Raw genomic sequence first — 19,323 nt, forward strand, 5'->3', positions numbered from 1 at the left:
TCAGCCACTGAGCTACCCAGCAGGATGCTGCTGGTGAACCATCCCACCAGCAGCATCCTTAAAGCCCTGGGTCCTCCTAATGGTTCAAGCCACAAGGTGGTTGGACAATTTAGGTTTTCTCTGTAATGTTCCTCATTTCCTTCTGAGACCTCACTGGAAGAGGCTTTGATGTCCATATTTCTACTACCAGCCTATTCAAAGCAATCTAGGCTTTTATTTATTTTTAAATTATGCTTTCAGAATTCTTCTGGGGTCTGTTCTGAAGCCAGTCCTGCATTGTTTGGTATTTGTTTCAGCAGAACCCCCTTCCTGATATCAAAAGCTGTATTATTTGTTTGCTACTGCTGCCATAACAAATTACCACGAACTTAGAGGCTTCAAACAACCCAAATATGTTATCTTATAGTTCTCTAGATGAAAATTCTGGAAAAAGTCTGGACAAAAATCGGGGCGGGCAAGCTGCATTTCTTCCTGGAGGCCCTGGGAGAGAATCTGTTTCCTACTCACTGGGGTTATGGGCAGTGTTCAGTTTCTTGAAGCTATAGGACCAAAGTATCTGTCTTCTTGCTGCTAAAAATGGAAGGCTACTCCCAGCTTTGAGAGGCTGTTGTATTCCTTGCTTTGTGTCACCCTTTCTCCTTCTTCAAAGCCAGCAGTTACTGGTTGGGTTCTTCTCACAATGAAAATTCCTCTTCTTCCTCCTTCCATCTTGTCTCACAGACCCACGCTTCTTCCCCTCTTTCTGCTTTTAAGGACTCATGTGACTATATTGGACCCACCTGATAATCCAGGATAATCTCCAAGGTCTTCAAATTTAATTACATTTGCAAAGTCCTATTTGCCATATAAGGTAACCTCTCCACAGGTTCCAGGGATTAGGATGTAGCCATTTTAGGGAGGTGGTGGTGAAATTGTTCTGCTTACCTCGCTAGTCAGTATTTATTGGGCACTTACTATATACCAGGCTCTGTTCTAAGCACTGTACATGTATTTACATAGTCTTCGCACAACCTCATAAGACATTAGTACAAACCCTATTTTACAAATCAGGGGACTAATGTACAGAAAGGTCAGGTAGCTTGCCTAAGGTCACAAAGCTCTTTGTGGCTGAATAGGGATACAAATGCACTTAACCAGCATATATATAATGATATATGTATATACTATATGTGTATATGATATAAAAGTTGATAACATATATATCATATATATGTACTTACTTGTAATTGATAGCATATATATCATATGTGTAATTATGTATAATTTAAATAATAAAAATAATTAACATATAACAGTTATACTATAGTATATACCAGTATATAATAATCTTTTTATATATAATATAATCTTTCTATCTATTCAGTATCCATAGAAAAACTTGGAGGGATATTTCCCAACATGTAAGAGGAGTTATCTCTGATAATGGGATTCTACTACTAAAATGAAGCATATTTTTTGAGGGTGTATGCTCATGGGTGCTTTTCTGTGTTTTCTGAGTTTTTGACAGTGAACACATGAATGAATTGAATCAAAATAAAAGGATATTAAACTTGGTAAATGAGAAGAGCAAGGACAGTCTCCCATCTCCTGTCCTCTTCAATCTACCAATGAAGTGTCCCTTGAAGGGTTTTCTGCCACTGAAGTCTTAATGCCAAGATACCAGCAGAGGGCACTGCCTACAAGCTCATGGAGCATGCTTAGACCAGCAGGGAGTTAACACCTGGCCAGGATGTATGGCATGGGGGTTACAGGCCTTGGCCTTTCCCCTGGTTATCAACCTGCTGTGGACCTATGAAAAACCCAGCACCATTCCACTGCACCCCAGAATCCACCCAGCTCTGCCCTGAAGGACCTATACAGAGCTGCAAAACAATGCCAGTTTGGGCTGGGAACAGTTTGCTCTGGGACAGAGAAAAATTATTCAGGACCCATGGGATTAAGTGAAAATGCCAGAAACGTGTTGGAAGAATGGGGAAGAGCATCCATAAGAATTATTTCTGTAACTCTCTGCCCAACTGGTCATATTTTGGGACAGTCCCCAATTTTCTCCCTCAGTCCTTGGCCTGCAGCATGGATCCATGATCCGAACCCATCTGAAAAGATGTATAGGAGCCTGATGCAGCCAACACCCCCCCCCCCCACCATCCTCACCCACATCCCAGCCCCAGAAAAGAAAAGGCTAGAGGCCTGCAGGACCTCCATCTGTGGTTTTCAGTGCCCAGAGCCTATCTCTGACTACGGGGACTCAACACTGGGGGGTTCCAGGGTGTTTAATATCAAGTTTGGCTTTAGATCAAGCACATAGCTGCTGTTTTGCTGCTGTTTTGCAGATTAAATAATCTCATTTACCTTTATTGCTGGCTTTTGGGTCTCTGAATCTGATATCCACCCAACAAAATGCAACTAAGTTTCATGGAGGGAAATGGAGAAAACCTCTATCCAAGAAACAAAGGAAAATAAGAAAAAGCCTTGGCACATTTCTCTTTCAATTGTAAGTCAGAAATTCAGATTTCTTCCTGCTGATATTGCTGGGTTTTCCCCTAAGCTTCAACTGAGACTTCCTCCCACGCCTGCCCCCATGGTATTCCATAAAGAAGGCTGGAGAATGGTGCACCCACATACGTGCTAACCCACGTATATGATCACACACATCCTCCTTGGACTCTTGAGTGGCACTTGCCAGAATCACACATCATATTGATCTTCCAGCTCAGCATCTGGTGATAAAAAAAAGTATTTACAGCAGGCCATCATTTCAAGAGGCTATCTTCTGGAAGTATTTAAATTTCCTCTTCCCACTGTCCTGATCGCACCCTCCAAATTGGCCTGGACTGACCTGATGACAAGGGGGGACCCTGGAGCTTGAGGTCATAGAATGGAAAATGCATACTCATCATGAAGGAGAGCATCCATGCTCCATAAAGGAACTCCGATTTTGCACCCTCAAACACATAGTGCTAGAGGACGTCAAAGCTTAAAACATTTATGCAATTCAACCCCTTTGCATTATAGATGAGAAAAATGAGGGAAAGAGAGAAAATGACTTGCTCCAAAAAGTCATAATGGGCCAGGTCCCTTCCCCATTTTTCCACGGGGATGGAATTTTGGTGAAAGGTACAGGATTCTAATCTAGCGGTGTTTGGGGAGTGTGTTTAAGCAGGGGGAGCGAGGCTGGGGCATCTACGGGGAGGCAAGTGGCCAGTGGGACCAGGGAAAGCGAGGGGGCTCTGCTGGGAAGCAGAGGTACTCACTCCTCTGAATTGTTGCAGGTGTTGGTGTTGTTTCTGGCCAGGGGCCAGCCACTGCAGAAAAGTAGAGAGAATGCAGCATGGGAATCTGAGCTCAGTTCCAATTGCTGGGAATCATTAGCCCCAGGTGGTTATTCTAGGCACCCCCCCATGCCCGGTCCCCTGGGCCTTTCCACACAGCTTGAAGGATCCACCACAAAAATTTGGGGGACTAGTTAGCCCTAGTAAATAAAGCTTTGTGGGAAGAGAGGATGAACATTTGGCTAAACTGAGTTCTTCTGAATAAACGAGAGTTGCTATGTGAATCCCACCCAGTCCCAGCCTCATATTCCACTCAATTTCATTCCATTTAACCATATGCCAGGCAGGGCACCAGGAGCTACAAGGGGCACAGACGTGAAGCTGAGGGGCACCTGCCTTGGGGTGCACTTAGGTGATGCGGGCTGAGTGCCTTCAGAATGCACATACTCAGCAGCCCCAGCAACCTGCTCCCCTCACCTGCACAGGCAGGGCTCTCAGAAGCCACCCCCCCACACACACACACCCCAACCCTCCTGCCGAAAACACAATCACAGCAGCCCACTTCCGACTTGCAGGTCCAAAAAATAGACCGTGGGCAGAACTGTCCCAGTTTTGAGGCTCTATCCTGCCCTAGGCCCTTGTCACTGCATTAATCTTAACACTTCCCGGCCTGCCATCCCTGATCTCTATGAGGATTGGGTAGAAAGCAGAGGCTGGTTTTGCACCCAAACTGCATGTTTATTTAAAGCCAAATCCCATGGTCCTTCATGGTGTTCTCTAGGTATTATCTCCTAGTGCTCAATTGCTAATACACGTGTTTTTGACACAGCTAGTTTAAGAAAGCCCGTTGGCCTCACAGCTGCCTGTCACCACTGCAGACCATTCACAGAAGACAGCCGGGACTGAAGCCAGTGGCTAGTGGTACTCCTGCCTGGCTCTCAGGGCACCTCTTCTATGATGCTGAACACCGAGCCAAATGCCATTCTGGTACTTCTGCTCACGCCTGCTCAAGTCTCCCTCTCATCATCCAGGATGTGGCTCTAACTCCTTGTTTGGGGGTTGGTTCTGATCATCGGAAAGTCCCCCAGGGAATTTCCCAACTCCTGTGAAATTGGGAAAGTGTTGCTCCTTGAGATGCAGTGGCCTGTGTTCACCACATTTCTGTGTCTGGGATCTCTTAAGGGCAAACCAGCAGAACAACCAAGACCTGTCTCTGCATATACTGCTATGCCAAAGAGATTCGCCTGGAAAATCCAAAGTCTTCCTCCCCCAGGAAGTCTCCCTGATTGATCAGCCATGATCCTGCACCATTGCATGCACCTGCCCACTCTGAACCCTTGGGTGAGTGACCAGGCATCTGAGGCATAGTAGGGACTTGGCCCTGATGGCTCAACCCTCTGCTCCCCTTGTCACATTGGGAAAAGGACAAAGAAGCCAATGTTCATCTTCATTAGGCTAAGGTTGTAGAGAAGATAATTTGATCAAGTTAGCAAAGGAAGGTTTTGCTTGCCTACCAGCAACTAAACCAGTCTGACTGGCTCGATAGCAAATCTCTCTCCCCACCTCCTCCTCCTCTATCTTTTCTTCTTCCTTATCTGTCATCCCTCCTTTCTTTCTGGCTCAGCAGACCTTTGGAGCTCCCTCTCAGTCTAGGATGCCTGACCCTGGGAACCTGGAATCTCCCTACACACATCCCCACCAGCACCCAGGCCCTCCGTGGTCCCTTCCCAAGCCCAGAAATCCCAATAGTTTGTGGTCCAAGCTCAGGTGAAAATGTGAGCCCAAGAATGCTAGGCCTTTGCATCTCAGCCAGCAATTCTTAGGCCTTTCACAGCAGGAAGACTAAATGTGGCTCTCCTAGAGTGGTTGCTAGCAAGAAATTTCCTTGAACTCTCATATTTTATCTTAAATATGCTTGTATATTTTGCAATCTACTGCAGAATCCAGAATAAACCTATAACACACACCTACACATATTTCCTCGGAGGCTTCATGACCTTCCCTTCCCAGGGGCCCTTGGATGCCTGTTTGAGACACACCTGAGCCCTTCCTTTGCTCATTTGACACAAAAAACACAGGATTTTCTCTAGCAATTATATAGGGATCATCTGTTCTGCAACAATTATGGTTGTTTCCACCTTTACATCTTGGTAAATCTTGGCATTACCTAGAGCATTCAGCCCAAAGATCTTTGTAACCCCTCTTTTCAGAAAGCAGATTCTGAGCAAGAAGCTTCCTGTTTGATGGAGAGAGATGGGTGAGGCCGGCATCCCCAGATGCATTTAAGAGCTCCAGTTCCATGGGGTGCTGGCGGAAATTCTGTGCAGGGTCAAATGAGGCTAGGACTCTGGTTAGGGGGTTCCTTCTCCTGTGGTCCTTCTTGGACTTGGGGCAGCAACTGTGAGAGCATGCAGTATTCCCCAACCACAGACACTTTCTTCAAATTATGGGTCATGAGACTGGTGCTCTGAGCCACCCACGCAGTGGATCTAAGCTGCAGGAGCAAAGAAGTGCTTCTTGTTCCACCCTACCTGGTGCGGGTGGCCCATCCATTTGGTTCCTTACCTTCTCCCCCTGTCTGGTGGCTCCTGGCTGCCCACATTTGACTGGGCATTGCTTTCTCGGCTGGACACCTCCTTGAGCTCGGCTCCACGGAAACGCTCCAGGAAGGAGTCTGGTCTCTGGGCCTCACGATTTAAGTGCCTGGTGGCCCATGCTCGCAGCGAGACGATCAGGCGAGATACCCTGGAAGGCCGTGGACAGGCAGCCGGTGCAGAAAGGAAAGAGATAGAAAGCCCTCTTTTCCAGGGCTGGGGCAGAAGCAGAGATGGCTGGCAGGACACAGGTCTTGGAGGTCCTGGGGGCCCTGGGCTTGGGTGTGCACCTCCCCTCTCCCTTCTCCTCCATCATCTGCAGCCTGAGACAGAGCTCTCTAGATAGGGGGCATCGTCTTCAGTATAACATTGCCCTTTTAACACTAGGACTTTGCCAAAGGCATGATCTTTCAAATGGGCATTAGCAGCTTCTCTGCTTATCATTCCTTTTGTAGAGCTCTTTGTTATGACTAGTAAGCATAGGAATAGGAAAAAAAAAATAATTTGCAAATGGTGATCAAATTTAGAACAAGGTTAGAGGAACAAGTACCCAGGTACGACTTACATACGTTCTTTCCCTAACCCTTGTCTTATTGTGTTTGCTCCTCAGGCTTCTGCATAAGTTCCTTCTCCTGGAGCCAGACCTTGCTGGGGTCTCCAGCACCTGGAACTAGTTTGTCCCTGTCCCCAGAGCCTGTCTTAGCTTCAGCCTTCCCTCAGCTGTGCCTCCTGCCTTCCCTGTTTCTTCAAAAGGGGAATGAGAAGAGAACCTGAACTCTGTTTTCTTGGTTTCTGGTTGCCCTGACTTGGCACCTACAGTGCACGCCACTGTTTCCAATAAAATAAGTTCTGAGCAACCTAGAATGAGGTCATAAGCTGTCACGTGCCTTGACCCTAATCACATACATGGGCACTTTGCCTGAGAGAATCCATTAAAGCGAGAAGATGTTCCATGCACAGAGATGTTTACAGCTGCTGCTACAGACATATGTTGAAGTGCTTGCCCAGCTCAGCCACTCTGCTCTGGACACTCCTCCCACCCCCAATCTCCCTCTGCTGAGGGGCTGGAGCCGAGGTCACACTCCCGACTCCAGCTTCAGCTGACAGGCCCAGGAGAGTCACTCAAGCTTCTGAACTAAAAGCCATTCCAAGATGGGGTTGGGTATTTCAAATAGCAAATAGCAAAGCCTATTTTCAGCCTGTGCCTGGTGATATATGAACAGAGAAAGCCCAAAACAGAGATGTGCAGAAAAAAAAATCAGGAAGATCATGACACTCCAGGAGAAAATGAGAGGGAGAGGGCAGGTGCTTCCCCTGCTCCCCTGTCATGAGCCCCATTGGCTCCCTTTCCATGAGGTGGTCTGTCTGAGTTTGCACCAGCCTCCTGCCTCGGCCCTCCCCCAGGCCTTTCAATATGAGCTGGTTTGAAGGTGTCCTCTTCCTTGCTATCAATGAGACTTAAGACAGCATTTTATTAGTAAGACAAAAGCACTGAAATCATGTAAATGTCCAGCAACAAGGGGCTAGTGAAATAAATATTCCTCCAATGCAAAATACAGAGAATAACTAGAAGAATTAATTTTTGCAACAATCTTAAGCAAAAACTGCAGAACACGTGACTATATAAAACTATAGCATTGGTTAAAAAAATTTGGTGAAAGGAAATAACAAGCCCCACATTTGTTGAGCACCTGTTGTGAATCAGCACCTGGCTCTGATGCAGCCCTCACGTTGTTCGAGGTGTCTCCAGATGAGATCTGGAAAGGTAAAATGACTTCTTCGAGGTGGCACGGCTCTTGAAGCTGGAGTGCAGACATCATCAGCTCAGAGCCTAGATAATCTTTCAAATCCTCCTGCAAGGATGTGTGCTCGGAAGCCTAGACATGCACCTGTGAGGGCCTGCTAGAGGCTGCCTCAGACGGCGCCACAGAGGTCCACCATGGGTCTCCTGCAGCCGGCTGGTCTTTTTTCTCAATTCTTTCTGGAACCCTTAGGGTTTGGCTTTTTTCTAAATTCTTCCAGACTTGAAAGCAAGTACCTCAATATCACTTTGTATGAAAGCAATTTCAGATAACAGTTTTTCTTAGGTTTTTCTCAGCTCAGGACACTTGACTTGAGAGGTTATTACTCAGTGATAGATTTCTGACTGCTCTTCTCCTGCCCCTTTCTTCCCCACGTCTTCAACCCCACCTCCACCACTGCTCCCCCATTTCTTCCTGAGACTCAGCTCCCTTCCTCCTGCCTCAGCTTCCCTCTTCCCAAGGTGAGTGCTGAGCCTGCTTGGTTACCTGGCCTGCCCCTGGCTGGTGTAGGAGCTTTGCCTGGACTCAGCCTGTCCTCTGGTCTCCATGGCGATCTCCTGCTGCAGTTCTGACGAAGTCTCCTCGCCCCGCGAGTGGACCCTAGGAAATCAAATATGCAGCAGGCTAAATTGATTTCAAGCTCATCCCCTCCTGGACACACTCAGGGATGAGATGGCCAGATGTCCCGCTTAATGAGGAAAGCCGCCAGCACCGGTCTTCACTCTGTCCATGCACCAGCAGGATCCAGCAGATCCTGCTTTTAGGATAAATGTGGCCTTTCCTCTCCAGCGAGCCTGACAGAGGAAGGTAGCCCATCCAGCTACTTGCTGCCCTTGGACTTAAGGAGGCAGGCCAGCAGCACATGCTCCCCATCAGAGCTTGGAGTGGGGTGGCCTGGTGCCCGCCAGCGGGAGCCACGGCAGCTGTTTCTACCCAGGGATTCCAGAACAAGGATTCTGGTTCAAACACATGTCTGCATAGTGAGATCTATCTGCTAAGGCCAGACCGTATGTACGCCACAATCACACTCCCGGAGCAGTTATTTGTGTGCCTGTCCGGTGGCCCTCCCAGGAGCCCAGTTCGTATGTGGTTAAGAGTGTCCTGGAATATCGTATGGCATTGGCCTAGCCCTCCATGTGCATTTGTATACAGCTTTTGCATGAAAATTCATTTCCCCTGTGCCCTCGTGTCAAATCCCTAACTTCCGTCCCCTGCAGTGCCAGTGACCTCACCTGTGCAGCGCAGGGCGAAAAGCATGAGCACACATAGAACCGATGCCCACAATTCAGTACGAGCACCAGTCACACCAGCAGAGCCTTGGTGTTTGTCAAACTGCCTGGAATAAGACCAATGTGTTTGGACATATTTTCCTTTCGTTCCCTGTCTTTTAAAATCTCCCAGGGCTGAAATTTGATCAGCCTGATTAAAAGCCATCCAGGCATTGGCCCCTAGGGATTTACACTTCATTCTATGAGTCTTGAAGAGCCCAGGCAGGACAAATTAATTCCATCACGTGACCTATTCCAACCTAATCAGCCTTCTTAACAAGGTGGCAACACAGTTGAGGAAGTAAGCAATAATTAATGTCAGGAAAAGGCTCTCTCTCTCTCTCTCTCTCTCTCTCTCTCCTCAGTGAGGGATTAGAAGGCAGAGTCCTGCATCCCAGCCGCTGATCTGCTGACTCCTCTTTAGATCCCTCAGTGAGGGATTAGATGGCAGAGTCCTGGCCATCTCCAGCCGCAGGGCACTCGCTACTGTCCCACGGCCCACATGGGCCATCTTTGTAGCAGGTTCTTCCCTCCCTCAGCTTCCTCAGACCAAGGCTAATCTAATTTTTTTTGGTGCTGGAACCAGAGTCAGGCCACCTCATCTTCTATATGACCACCTTTGTGTAGCTGGGACATGGAAGGGACACCTCTCACACCCATGCCACATCTGTTTTTCCAGGCTGGAACCCCCTAGCTTACCCGGCCATGCCTCATCAGATTCAAGGCTCTTCCCCATTATGGTCATGCTCCTGTGAGCAGATTCCTGCATTCCCACCTGACTGGGCTTGGAGACCTAGGCCACTCTGCTGTTCCTGGACTCTAAGCCAGAGGTCATTGTAGGTTTGTGAGTTTGTGTGCTCATCAGCCAAAACCCAGTCTTGGAACATGGTTTGCGGCTAAGCCAGAAGATCCTATCTTGTGCATGTACAATTGATTTGTTGGAAGTCAGTATTAGACCTTTCCATTTATCTGAGTCCCTGGTGGATGTTTTGGGGCCCTTGGTATGCAGTGGTGCCATACTAGCCTTTCCTCCCAACTCCATCTCATTCACATGCAATCATAGGCATATGCCATTTATTGACTGTTTACTGTATGCCAGCCACATTGATCTTGTCATTTAATCCACATAACCACTCTATAAGAGAGAAAACTGGAGTTCAGAGAGGTTAAATAATTTCCCCAAGACCATACAGCCAAGTGGCAAAGCTGATATTTGAATGTCATTCCATCCCGTGTCAGAGCCTGCTCTCACCCACTCCATGAAGCAACTCCCTGTATTTTCACATATGGCACTGGTCAAAGCAAAATTTAATAGGACATGGCTGAGGACTGAGCCCTGCGGCATGCCACTAGAGACATGGCTCTGGTCCACCGGGCTATACTATTTGGGCATGGCTCTTTATTTTCAAGCCATCTAATTGAATTGGCCCTCTCTACGCTTAAAAGACCACTCACATTTTGTCCTTAGACATATGAGAAACCTTGTCAGAGGTCCTGCTGCAGCTAGGAAGCTCTGATCCCCTTGCCTTTCTAATAATCTGCATACTAGGAAGGTGGAATGCACATTCCAAGGCACCAGGGTCATTCCTAGAAGAGGGAGCAGTGGGACAAGTGAGTGAGTCCATATCTCTAGTCCCTGGATGCTAGCAGCTGGCATCTGGTGGGGTTAGGGCTGCAACAACCAAACACTGGGCTGCAGCTCCATCAGGGAATGTGTGCCCGGAAGACACGGAGGCAATCCCAAGGGCGAAAGTGTTCTGTCCCCACCAGCAGTTCCTCAGGGAGCTCTGGGCACCAAGAAGTCGGCCCAGCATTCCTGCCTTGTCTGCGCTCTGTTAATTACGTGAGGGCACATCCTGAGATCAGATTTATTTGCATTAGTAGCAAAGGAATCAATGACATCAGAGCTGATGAGGATGTGAGGAGGGCAAAACCCACCTCAGACTCCAAAGCAGCTCCAAAGCAGCACTGTTACTGGTGGTGATGAGGGCTGGCATGTGGGGGCTAGGACACTCACCTGAAGGACAGGCAGCAGAGTGGGGAGCCAGGAGGCCTGGGTTCAAATCCCTACCCTAACATCTATTAGCTAGGTGTTCTGTGAGTTTGTCACTTACCCTCCCTGAAGGTTTTTTTTTTAAGGTTTTATTTATATATTCATGAGAGACACACAGAAAAAGGCAGAAACATAGGCAGAGGGAGAAGCAGGATCCTAGTGGAAGCCCAATGTGGGACTCGATCCCAGGACCCAGGAATGACGACCTGACCCAAAGGCAGACGCTCAACCAGTGAGCCACCCAAGTGCCCTACCCTCCCTGAAGTTTTATAGTCTTCAAAAAGGAACTAAAGGAATAATTGGTGATTTCATTTCAACTTAAGCATTGTTCAAACAGCCAAGTCCAGAAAAGGCATAGTTAGCCATGAAGAATAGGGACCCAAAGGGGCCTTTCTTTTCAACGCATCTTGCCACTTGTTTCTGATGCTTGAAATTCTCTGATGTCTCCTAGCTCCTGAGGCTCTACCCTTGTTAAGTGCGTGGGGGTATTTAGATAGTAAACCCAATTAGTTACTCCTCAGAGACATGGATTTTATGAAGCAGATGGAAGAGGAGATGGGAAGAGAGAAGAACCAGATGTCTGAGGTGACACTTTGAGTCCCCAGGGACACACAGGTACGGAATAAAGGGAGCACCTTCTGGCAACCAAAGTAGGAATGGGGATCCAGAATCTTCCAGAGAAATAGAGAGGCAGGAGAAACTGGGGGCCAGGCCCTGTCCTGCCGAGAGCTGGCGGAGGGGCCGGGGGCAAGGACCTGATGGGGACTTCTCTGTTAAAAACAAAACAAAACAAAACAAAACAATGAACTGATCAGGCCAGGACAACCCCGAAGCTGCCCTTCCGCTTGCCAACTCCGACTGTCGGTGGTGACGACAGAGATGACGCCTGTGCAGGAAGGAGTTCTGTGAAGGCGGTAATTAGCAGGAACAAGAGCAACCAGCACAGCACAATGGTGTGACTGTTTCCAAAGACAAGGTAATTTCAACTTGTGAAAATTGTTCATCTTCTAAGTTTTCTTACAAAGAGGAACCTCATGTCTGTGAGGTAAAGGTTTCCCCTGTCACTGGGAGAAGACAGGGGTGCTCATCAGAACTGCAGCTTGTCATTAGCTTTGCACTTTGTGGAGCACCCGGTGACTTTGGGGACGTAAACAAACCTTGGAGAACACGGTGGAGAAGATGATCCCTTGTCTTTCCCTCCTCTCAAGCCCTGAGGAACTTGAATGACCGATATACACTGCCATTGGCCACATGTGACCAGGGAACTGAAGTGAGTGCACTTTTGTCTTTGGTCCTGCGGTAGCAGGCTGAAAATGGCTTTCTTTGGTGATAATTGCTTTGGGCTCTGCTCAGAGAGCAGCACGAAGAAGGCTTCTCTTCTGTAGGATACAAACCCCTGTGCCCCAAAGCTCACCTAAAATAGCTACACCAGGAGATTGATCTGAGATTTGAGGTACCCTCGGTCCTTGCTGCACTCCTCCGTAGCAGATTCTGAAGTCTTTCCCTACTGCATTATCTTTTCAAATATGCCGACAGCTCTTAAATAATCAAGTCAACTAAACAGATCTAAATAGAAAAGAAAAATTCAAGACATTTTTATTTCTGGTATTTCCAGCATTTTGACTTTTTTGGTTCAAATGACATGTTTTTATCCTTCCTTATGGCTTGTCACTAGGAAAGTGATCCCAATAATTTAAAAGGAGAAACAGAAACCTGGCTTTCCAATTTGGTGAAAGATTTGGGGGACATGGTGTCTCAGGGGATGGGGACATGATCTCTCCTCCCTCCTAGGGGCATTCAGCAAAGGGTCACAGTGACACACAGATTCTCAGCATAGCTTCTTAATATCATCAAGGACAAAGAATGATTAATATTTAAGGACAAACATTCACAATTATTTCTCCCATAAGCTTTCTAAAAAGATTTGAATTTTGTGTTTTATTATTTTTGAAAAGTTTAATCTCTACATCCAGTGTGGGCCTCGAACTCACAACCCTGAGATCAAGAGTCACAAGCTCTACCAACTGAGCCAGCCAGGTGTCTCAAAAAGGATTTGAATTTTAAATTAAAGATCTATAGTTTGTTGAAAACTGTTTCCTCCCTAAAAGTAGTGATTTGAAACTTTAAAATTCTTATGTATATGTGCCAGAGTCCCTTGTTCAAACGGATCTTATAGAGAAAACTAGTCTGTCAGCATTTAGATGCTGGGCTGTGCTGGGAAGCAGAAGAGGGGCCTGGACCCCACCTCTGGCCCAAGGCTGTTCCACCCTCAGCCTGTACATGCATGCTCAATCCTTGGTAACACCAAGGAACCCATTCTAGAAACTTCCATCTATTAATACAGTCCTGCTTCCATAACATAAAGCAAACATCTCTCTCATGAAGGAAGCATTCTTTCTCTCTCTCCTTTTGCAATCTCCACAGCATCTCTATGGATTCTGTATTAATCTGTCAACAAGCTTTTTCCACGGGAGAGGTTGGGCAACCAAGTGAGGCTTAATGAGACTGGACTAGTAGTCAGGCTGAGAAAGTATGACTTGGTCACAGGCAGGAAATGGCCAGATCCAGATGTCAGGATAGCTGGAGCTCTCTGAGGTCAGAGGAGGAGAAGGCTTCCAGCCTGGAACACCAGGGAAGCTCCCACGGGATGTGGAATCGTTTCCAAGACTGACAGAGCACTGACTGAGCACTTCCTACGCAGCAGGGACTGTGCCAAGAGCTTTCACCTGTTTTAACCTCACCACAGCCCTACGAGGTCAGGACTAGTCCATTTTTCAGATGAGGAAACTGCAGTTTGGAGCAGTTGCACAACTTTCCAGAGCTGGTCAGTGGCAGAGCCAATGTTCAAACTCACCCAGCCTGACTCTGAGCCTCTTAGTCACCATGCTGGTTGGGGGTGGGGGATGGAAGGAGACTGAAGGGCTATTTCCCATCCATGAAGATGGCAGATAGAATTATCGAGGGGTATCAATTCAGAGCCCTGACTGTGTGGCTGACTGACCCTCCGAGTGTGCATGAACCCAGCATGAGCTCACAGAGAGTCTCTTGGAATCCAGCAGTCCATCACTGGGATCTGTGTGGCTTCCACTGATCGAGCTAGCCATTTATTTTGTAAAGGGTAATCTTCCAGGAGACTCAGTGAGCTCTCTTGAATAGCCCACATGCCAGACTGGGCTTGTAGGCTGCTGGCTGAGGCCGAGCCAAGATGAAAAGGACAGAGCTGGGCCACAATGGTACCTGGTCAAGTAGGCATTCTGGGCAGGAGCCCCGGCCCTCTAACCAGGCCTGCCTTTTCTTGAGTATCTAACTGTAAAGAGCCAAACTAAGACCCTGTTGTTCTCAGTCCCAGGGAGTCTGGAAGCTCCATGAGATGCTCGGATTATATCCCACTCAACACAAAAGGAGCAATGGGGCAAATGAGGCACCATTTTGCTTCAAACTCCCCCTGATCCTAACAGCCTCTCTCCTTCTCCCACTGGGCCCAGGTCCCAGGAGCCCAGTGCTGCCCAGGGAGCTTGACTTTACTGCTTGTCACATGTATAGACCTTCCTCCCCCTCCACAAAATCTTCTTTGAATACCCTGCCCCAAGAGATTTATTAGCACAGGTGTGAAAAAGAAGCTATTAATGCATACCAAAGTCACAATGCACAGATGGCTGTCCTAAGAGTGTTCTTTTTCTCTTTTAAATTAGGGGCAATGACTTAACCTAAAGGAATAAGTCCCCAGTGGTGGGACAATGGTATATTGACAGTCGGCCAATTAGGAGGGAGAAATTTGAATAGAGTGAGAATTTCGGATGGTCCTGAGTCACATCAAAATTCCTGGGGCGGGCAGCCTGGGTGGCTCAGCAGTTTAGTGCCACCTTCAGCCCAGGGCATGATCCTGGAGTCCCGGGACTGAGTCCCACATGGGGCTCCCTGCGTGAAGCCTGCTTCTCCCTCTGCCTATGTCTCTGCCTCTCTCTCTCTCTCTCTGTCTCATGAATAAATAAATAAATAAAATCTTTAAGGAAAAATTCCTGGGGCCCCAGCACCCTGTTAAAATAATTGGAACCAATAAATATCTGTTGGGATGCTTTGAGATATTCCTCTCTTTGCTTGAATCTCCAAAGGTGGGGTCCTAGGACTACATAAGTTTGTGATGATAGGGACTCAATCTCTTTGGAAATGATTGTCCATTACTCATGAGCAGAATTAGCTAAGGAGTGGGACCAAGAATCTAGACAGAGGGGCACCTGGGTGGCTTAGTGGTTGACCATCTGCCTTTGGCTCAGGTCATAATATCCCAGGGCCCTAGGATCAAGTCTTGCATCAGCTCCCCACAGAGAGTTTGCTTCTCCCTCTGCCTATGTCTTTGCCTCTCTCTCTGTGTATCCCATAAATGAATGAATGAATGAATAAATAAATAAATAAATAAATAAAATCTTTAAAAAAATAATTTAGACAAAAAAAATGTGCATCTGAGAGAGGAAGTGATATACATTGGTAACTGAGCAGAAATGGTGGATGAGGGCCCAGTACCAGGGAAGTGAGAACCAAGAGACTGTCATTGCAGTTTGTTGTCATTGGATAATATGTAGTTATCATGGGAGGGAGAAGTTTTTATGGGAGCAAGAAGTTTTCAGTGTTATATATATAGGCCAACAATAACATAAATATTGGAAATAAGGTTTCTCATGGTTCAACTTAAGCAACCCACTGAGAATTTAAGGAACATAAAAATGTAAGTCCATTTGCATAAAAAAGATACACTCCCACTTCCTCACTATTGTGCCAGGAGCTTGGAAAAGATGCTGCTCTATTTTGCAGTTGAAGAAACTGAGGCATGGAGAAATTAAGTAGGTTTTACCCAGTTTACTGTAAACTATGAACAGGGCTAGAAGTAGAACTCAAGCCCCAGATTTCTCTATGGCTGCCTGTGTGGGGATGTCATTGATGGGGCTAATGGCTTCATTGGCAAGGCATGGCCCACTCCCTGCAGACCATGAACACAGCATGAATCCTGACCTTCCGCTGGAAGCAAGGGACAAGACATCTGATTCATATTCCATCCCTAGCACTGAGGATAATGGCTGGTGCAGAGAGTCCAATGAATGTCTGTTGTGTTCATAAGAAAGTATGGCAGTTTAGAAAAATTTTTACAGTAAAATTATATGCTGCGTTTGAATCTTCATTTTTTAAAAGATTTTTTATTTATTTATTTTTGAGAGAGAGAGAGAGAGAAAGAGAGATATTGAGATAAGTGCCTGAGTGGAGGGAAAGACAGAGGGAGAAGCAGACTCCCCACTGAGCAGGGATCCCCAATGTGGGGCGCAATCCCAGGACTCTGAGATCATGACCTGAGCCAAAGGCAGACGCTTGACTGACTGAGCCTCTAGGTGCCCTGAGTCTTCATTTTGTTACATTACCTTTTGAGCTTCATTTTCCACCTCTCTAAAATGAGAATAAAACCTACTTCAATGGGTTTGTGAGGCTTAAGTGAGATGGCTTAAGTCAGAAGGAGCACTGCGAATAGTAAGCACCCTCCAATCTGTGGTTGGCCACAGGCTAAGGCATTCTTTACTCCATAGTCTAGATCAGCTATGGGAATAACTCATTTTAAGGGCATAAAATGAAAAGCCTGTCTTACCTGCTGAGGCCATTTTCAACGTGGTCGAGATCTCTGTCCATGGTCCTTACCACAGGGTGGGAGACTTGGGTGTTAATCTTGGCCATCTTGTTTTGTCAAGTTCAGTCCCAAGGTGGTTGCTGAAACATGAACACAAAGCAGATCACATCAGGACAGGGAAGCAGCTGCAAACCCAGCTCAATTTTGGTCGGTGCTATTTCCCCAGGCAAGCCTTGGCACACACATACCCTCTTCCATTTCTCCCATAGTTCCAGCTACATTGCACTTTAATTGGGTATCTTTGAGGTCTTCTTCCCAGCCTGAAGCACAAACAAGGTCTTTCACTCCTCTGTGTATGCTGTGATACTGAAGAGCTGCTCAAAGCTAAATGCTGATCCAGCCAATGAATGAATGATTGGCCAAGTTGATATTTGATTTAAGAAAGTTAAATCCTCATGATTCTGTGGAATGCTGTGATGTTCCTCTTGTCTTTCATTTTAAGATTTTTAAGATTTTTTTTATTTATTTGAGAGAGAGAGTTAGAGAGAGAGAAAGATCAGAGGGAGGAGCAGGGGGAGAAGCAGACTCTCCACTGAGCAGAGCCTGATGTGGGGCTCGATCCCAGGACCCCAGGATCATGACCTGAGATGAAGGCAGATGCTTTACCAACTGAGCCACTCAAGTGCCCTGGTTTTCTCATTTACTTATTTTTATCACTTAGTTTTCATATATTTTAGTAGCTACCCAAATAGCATTTTAAAACAAAGCATAAAAAAAATAAAAAAAAAATAAAACAAAGCATAAAATCAAACAATACTTGACATTCATAAAACCTTTACAATGTGATGTTATCCTCAAATATGCTTCATCTCATTTAATCTGCATAATAACCTCATCAGATATTTACAATTTTTATCCCCATTTAAAGATGACTAAATTGAGACTCAGAGATATTAAGCATCATGATCGAGCAAAGAAATAGGTAAAACCTGTTGATGGCATGATCCTGGTGCTAGAAATCAGACCATGAATACTCTCCCTTCAGCAGACAATGAAAGGTGCCCCTATTATTGATGAGAAAAGAAAGCTGATGTGAGCACAGGGCTGATGTGATGAACACAAAACTTGGCCAGTTCCCTTATTCTTGATCAAAAGAATCAAAGGATTCTTGTCTCAGTAGAGACAACTCCAGAGAAAGTGATTTCGAGAAATAGTCCAGTGACACACTCCAAGACTAAATTAATTCCATATCCAAAGGAAGGACAATGAAAGGAGCCTAGAATACTGTGCCAAAGCATGGATATAGTCCTGCTCACCACAGTCAACCCACTGTGAGTTTACTCGGAGGGCAATTGTCGGTACAGTGGTCTTGGTTCATCTCTGATGTTTGAGAATTAAGTCTGTGATTTAAATTTTATACTTTTCTCAATAGATCAAAAATTGTTTTGTTTTTTAAAAACTATTCACTTATATAACAGCGAGTTTCTGGTTGATTGCAGGAGATACAAAGAACTATAAGATGAAGACTGTTCTCAAGGGTCTTATAGTCTCGTAGGACAGATGATGGATACCAGAGGGTCCTCCAGGCTGCGTTAAGGAGCTTGAGTTTTACCCTGAGCTCAGCAGGGATGTAGTCAGATATGCAAAGGCCATTCTGGATGCACTGAGGAGGACATATTCAGGGAATATGAGTTGATGAGAGATGAGCAGATACTGCTGCAGTATCTCGAGAGAGAGAGTATAGTTGCCTGAACTAGATTTGTGGTAATGAATCAGATAAATTAAAAAACTACCAAATGGATATAATCACTGGGACATGGTAATTAATCAAGTATAAAAGGTGATGAGGAGGGAGGTGCTGAGCATGATGCATGACTGCTGGTCTAGGGCATTGATGGTCTTGTACACTGAGGCATGGATCCAGGGGGAGGAAGCAGGCTTGAGAAAGAGAATGATTCTAGTTTGAGGCGTCTATGGAAACTTTAGAGCTAACATAGGAAATAAATGTCTTCCATTAAAAGCAATAAGCCAGGGGCAGCCCGGATGGCTCAGTGGTTTAGCTCTGCCTTCAGCCCAGGGCATGATCCTGGAGACCCAGGATCAAGTTCCGCCTCGGGCTCCCTGCATGGAGCCTGCTTCTCTCGCTGCCTGTGTCTCTGCGCCTCTCTCTCTCTCTCTCTCTCTCTCTGTGTGTGTATTGTGTACCTCATGAATAAATAAATATTTTTTTAAAAACCTCAGCTGAGGTGAATATTTTTAAAAAAAGCAACAAGCCAATTTGAAATTGTTCATCCAATGCTTTTTTTTTTTTAAGAAAAAGATTTTATTTATTTATTCATGAGAAACACACAGAGAGTGTTTCTCTCTCCTGCGGGGAGCCCGATGTGGGACTTGATCCCAGCACCCTAGGATCACAACCTAAGCTGAAGGTAGACACTTAACCACAGAGCCACCCAGTTGCCCCTTTCCAATGCTTTTTTATTGAGCACTTACTATATGTGAGACACTATGCAAAGAGCTAGGGTTTTACAGAGAAGGATATACATCTCTGACCTCAAGGAGCTTACAATCCAGTGGAATCTAGAGCAAGTCTTTAAAAAGCTTTGGGACTCTGCAGGAAATCTATTAAATTATTCTTTTTGTACATTTCCAGGAAAATTGCATCAGGGAAAGTTCATTGCTCCAGCCTGTGTCCCTTCCCTCAGCCATCCCCAGGTGTACAAACCCTG

The 19,323-nt window shown here is 46.2% G+C and overlaps 1 protein-coding gene and 1 long non-coding RNA gene across 3 annotated transcripts in view; one reads left to right on the forward strand and one right to left on the reverse strand.

Annotated features, from left to right (window-relative positions):
* LOC111097716 overlaps positions 1-2,293 on the forward strand; it is a 24,844-nt gene extending 22,551 nt beyond the window's left edge. For both annotated transcript variants that reach the window (XR_005365790.1, XR_005365791.1), the window contains one exon: positions 1,508-2,293. This is a non-coding gene — a long non-coding RNA (uncharacterized LOC111097716). The remainder of the gene's footprint in view (positions 1-1,507) is intronic.
* The window catches only part of CNGA3 (cyclic nucleotide gated channel subunit alpha 3), a 26,754-nt gene extending 10,053 nt beyond the window's left edge, over positions 1-16,701 (reverse strand). Inside the window, 4 exon segments of the mRNA NM_001301112.1 lie at positions 3,252-3,302; positions 5,835-6,014; positions 8,152-8,265; positions 16,616-16,701. Coding sequence (NP_001288041.1) covers positions 3,252-3,302; positions 5,835-6,014; positions 8,152-8,265; positions 16,616-16,701 — 431 coding nt within the window.
* Between the last annotated feature and the right edge of the window lie 2,622 nt (positions 16,702-19,323).

Source organism: Canis lupus, chromosome 10, assembly GCF_011100685.1.
Source record: "Canis lupus familiaris isolate Mischka breed German Shepherd chromosome 10, alternate assembly UU_Cfam_GSD_1.0, whole genome shotgun sequence".
Taxonomy (NCBI): Eukaryota; Metazoa; Chordata; class Mammalia; order Carnivora; family Canidae; genus Canis; species Canis lupus.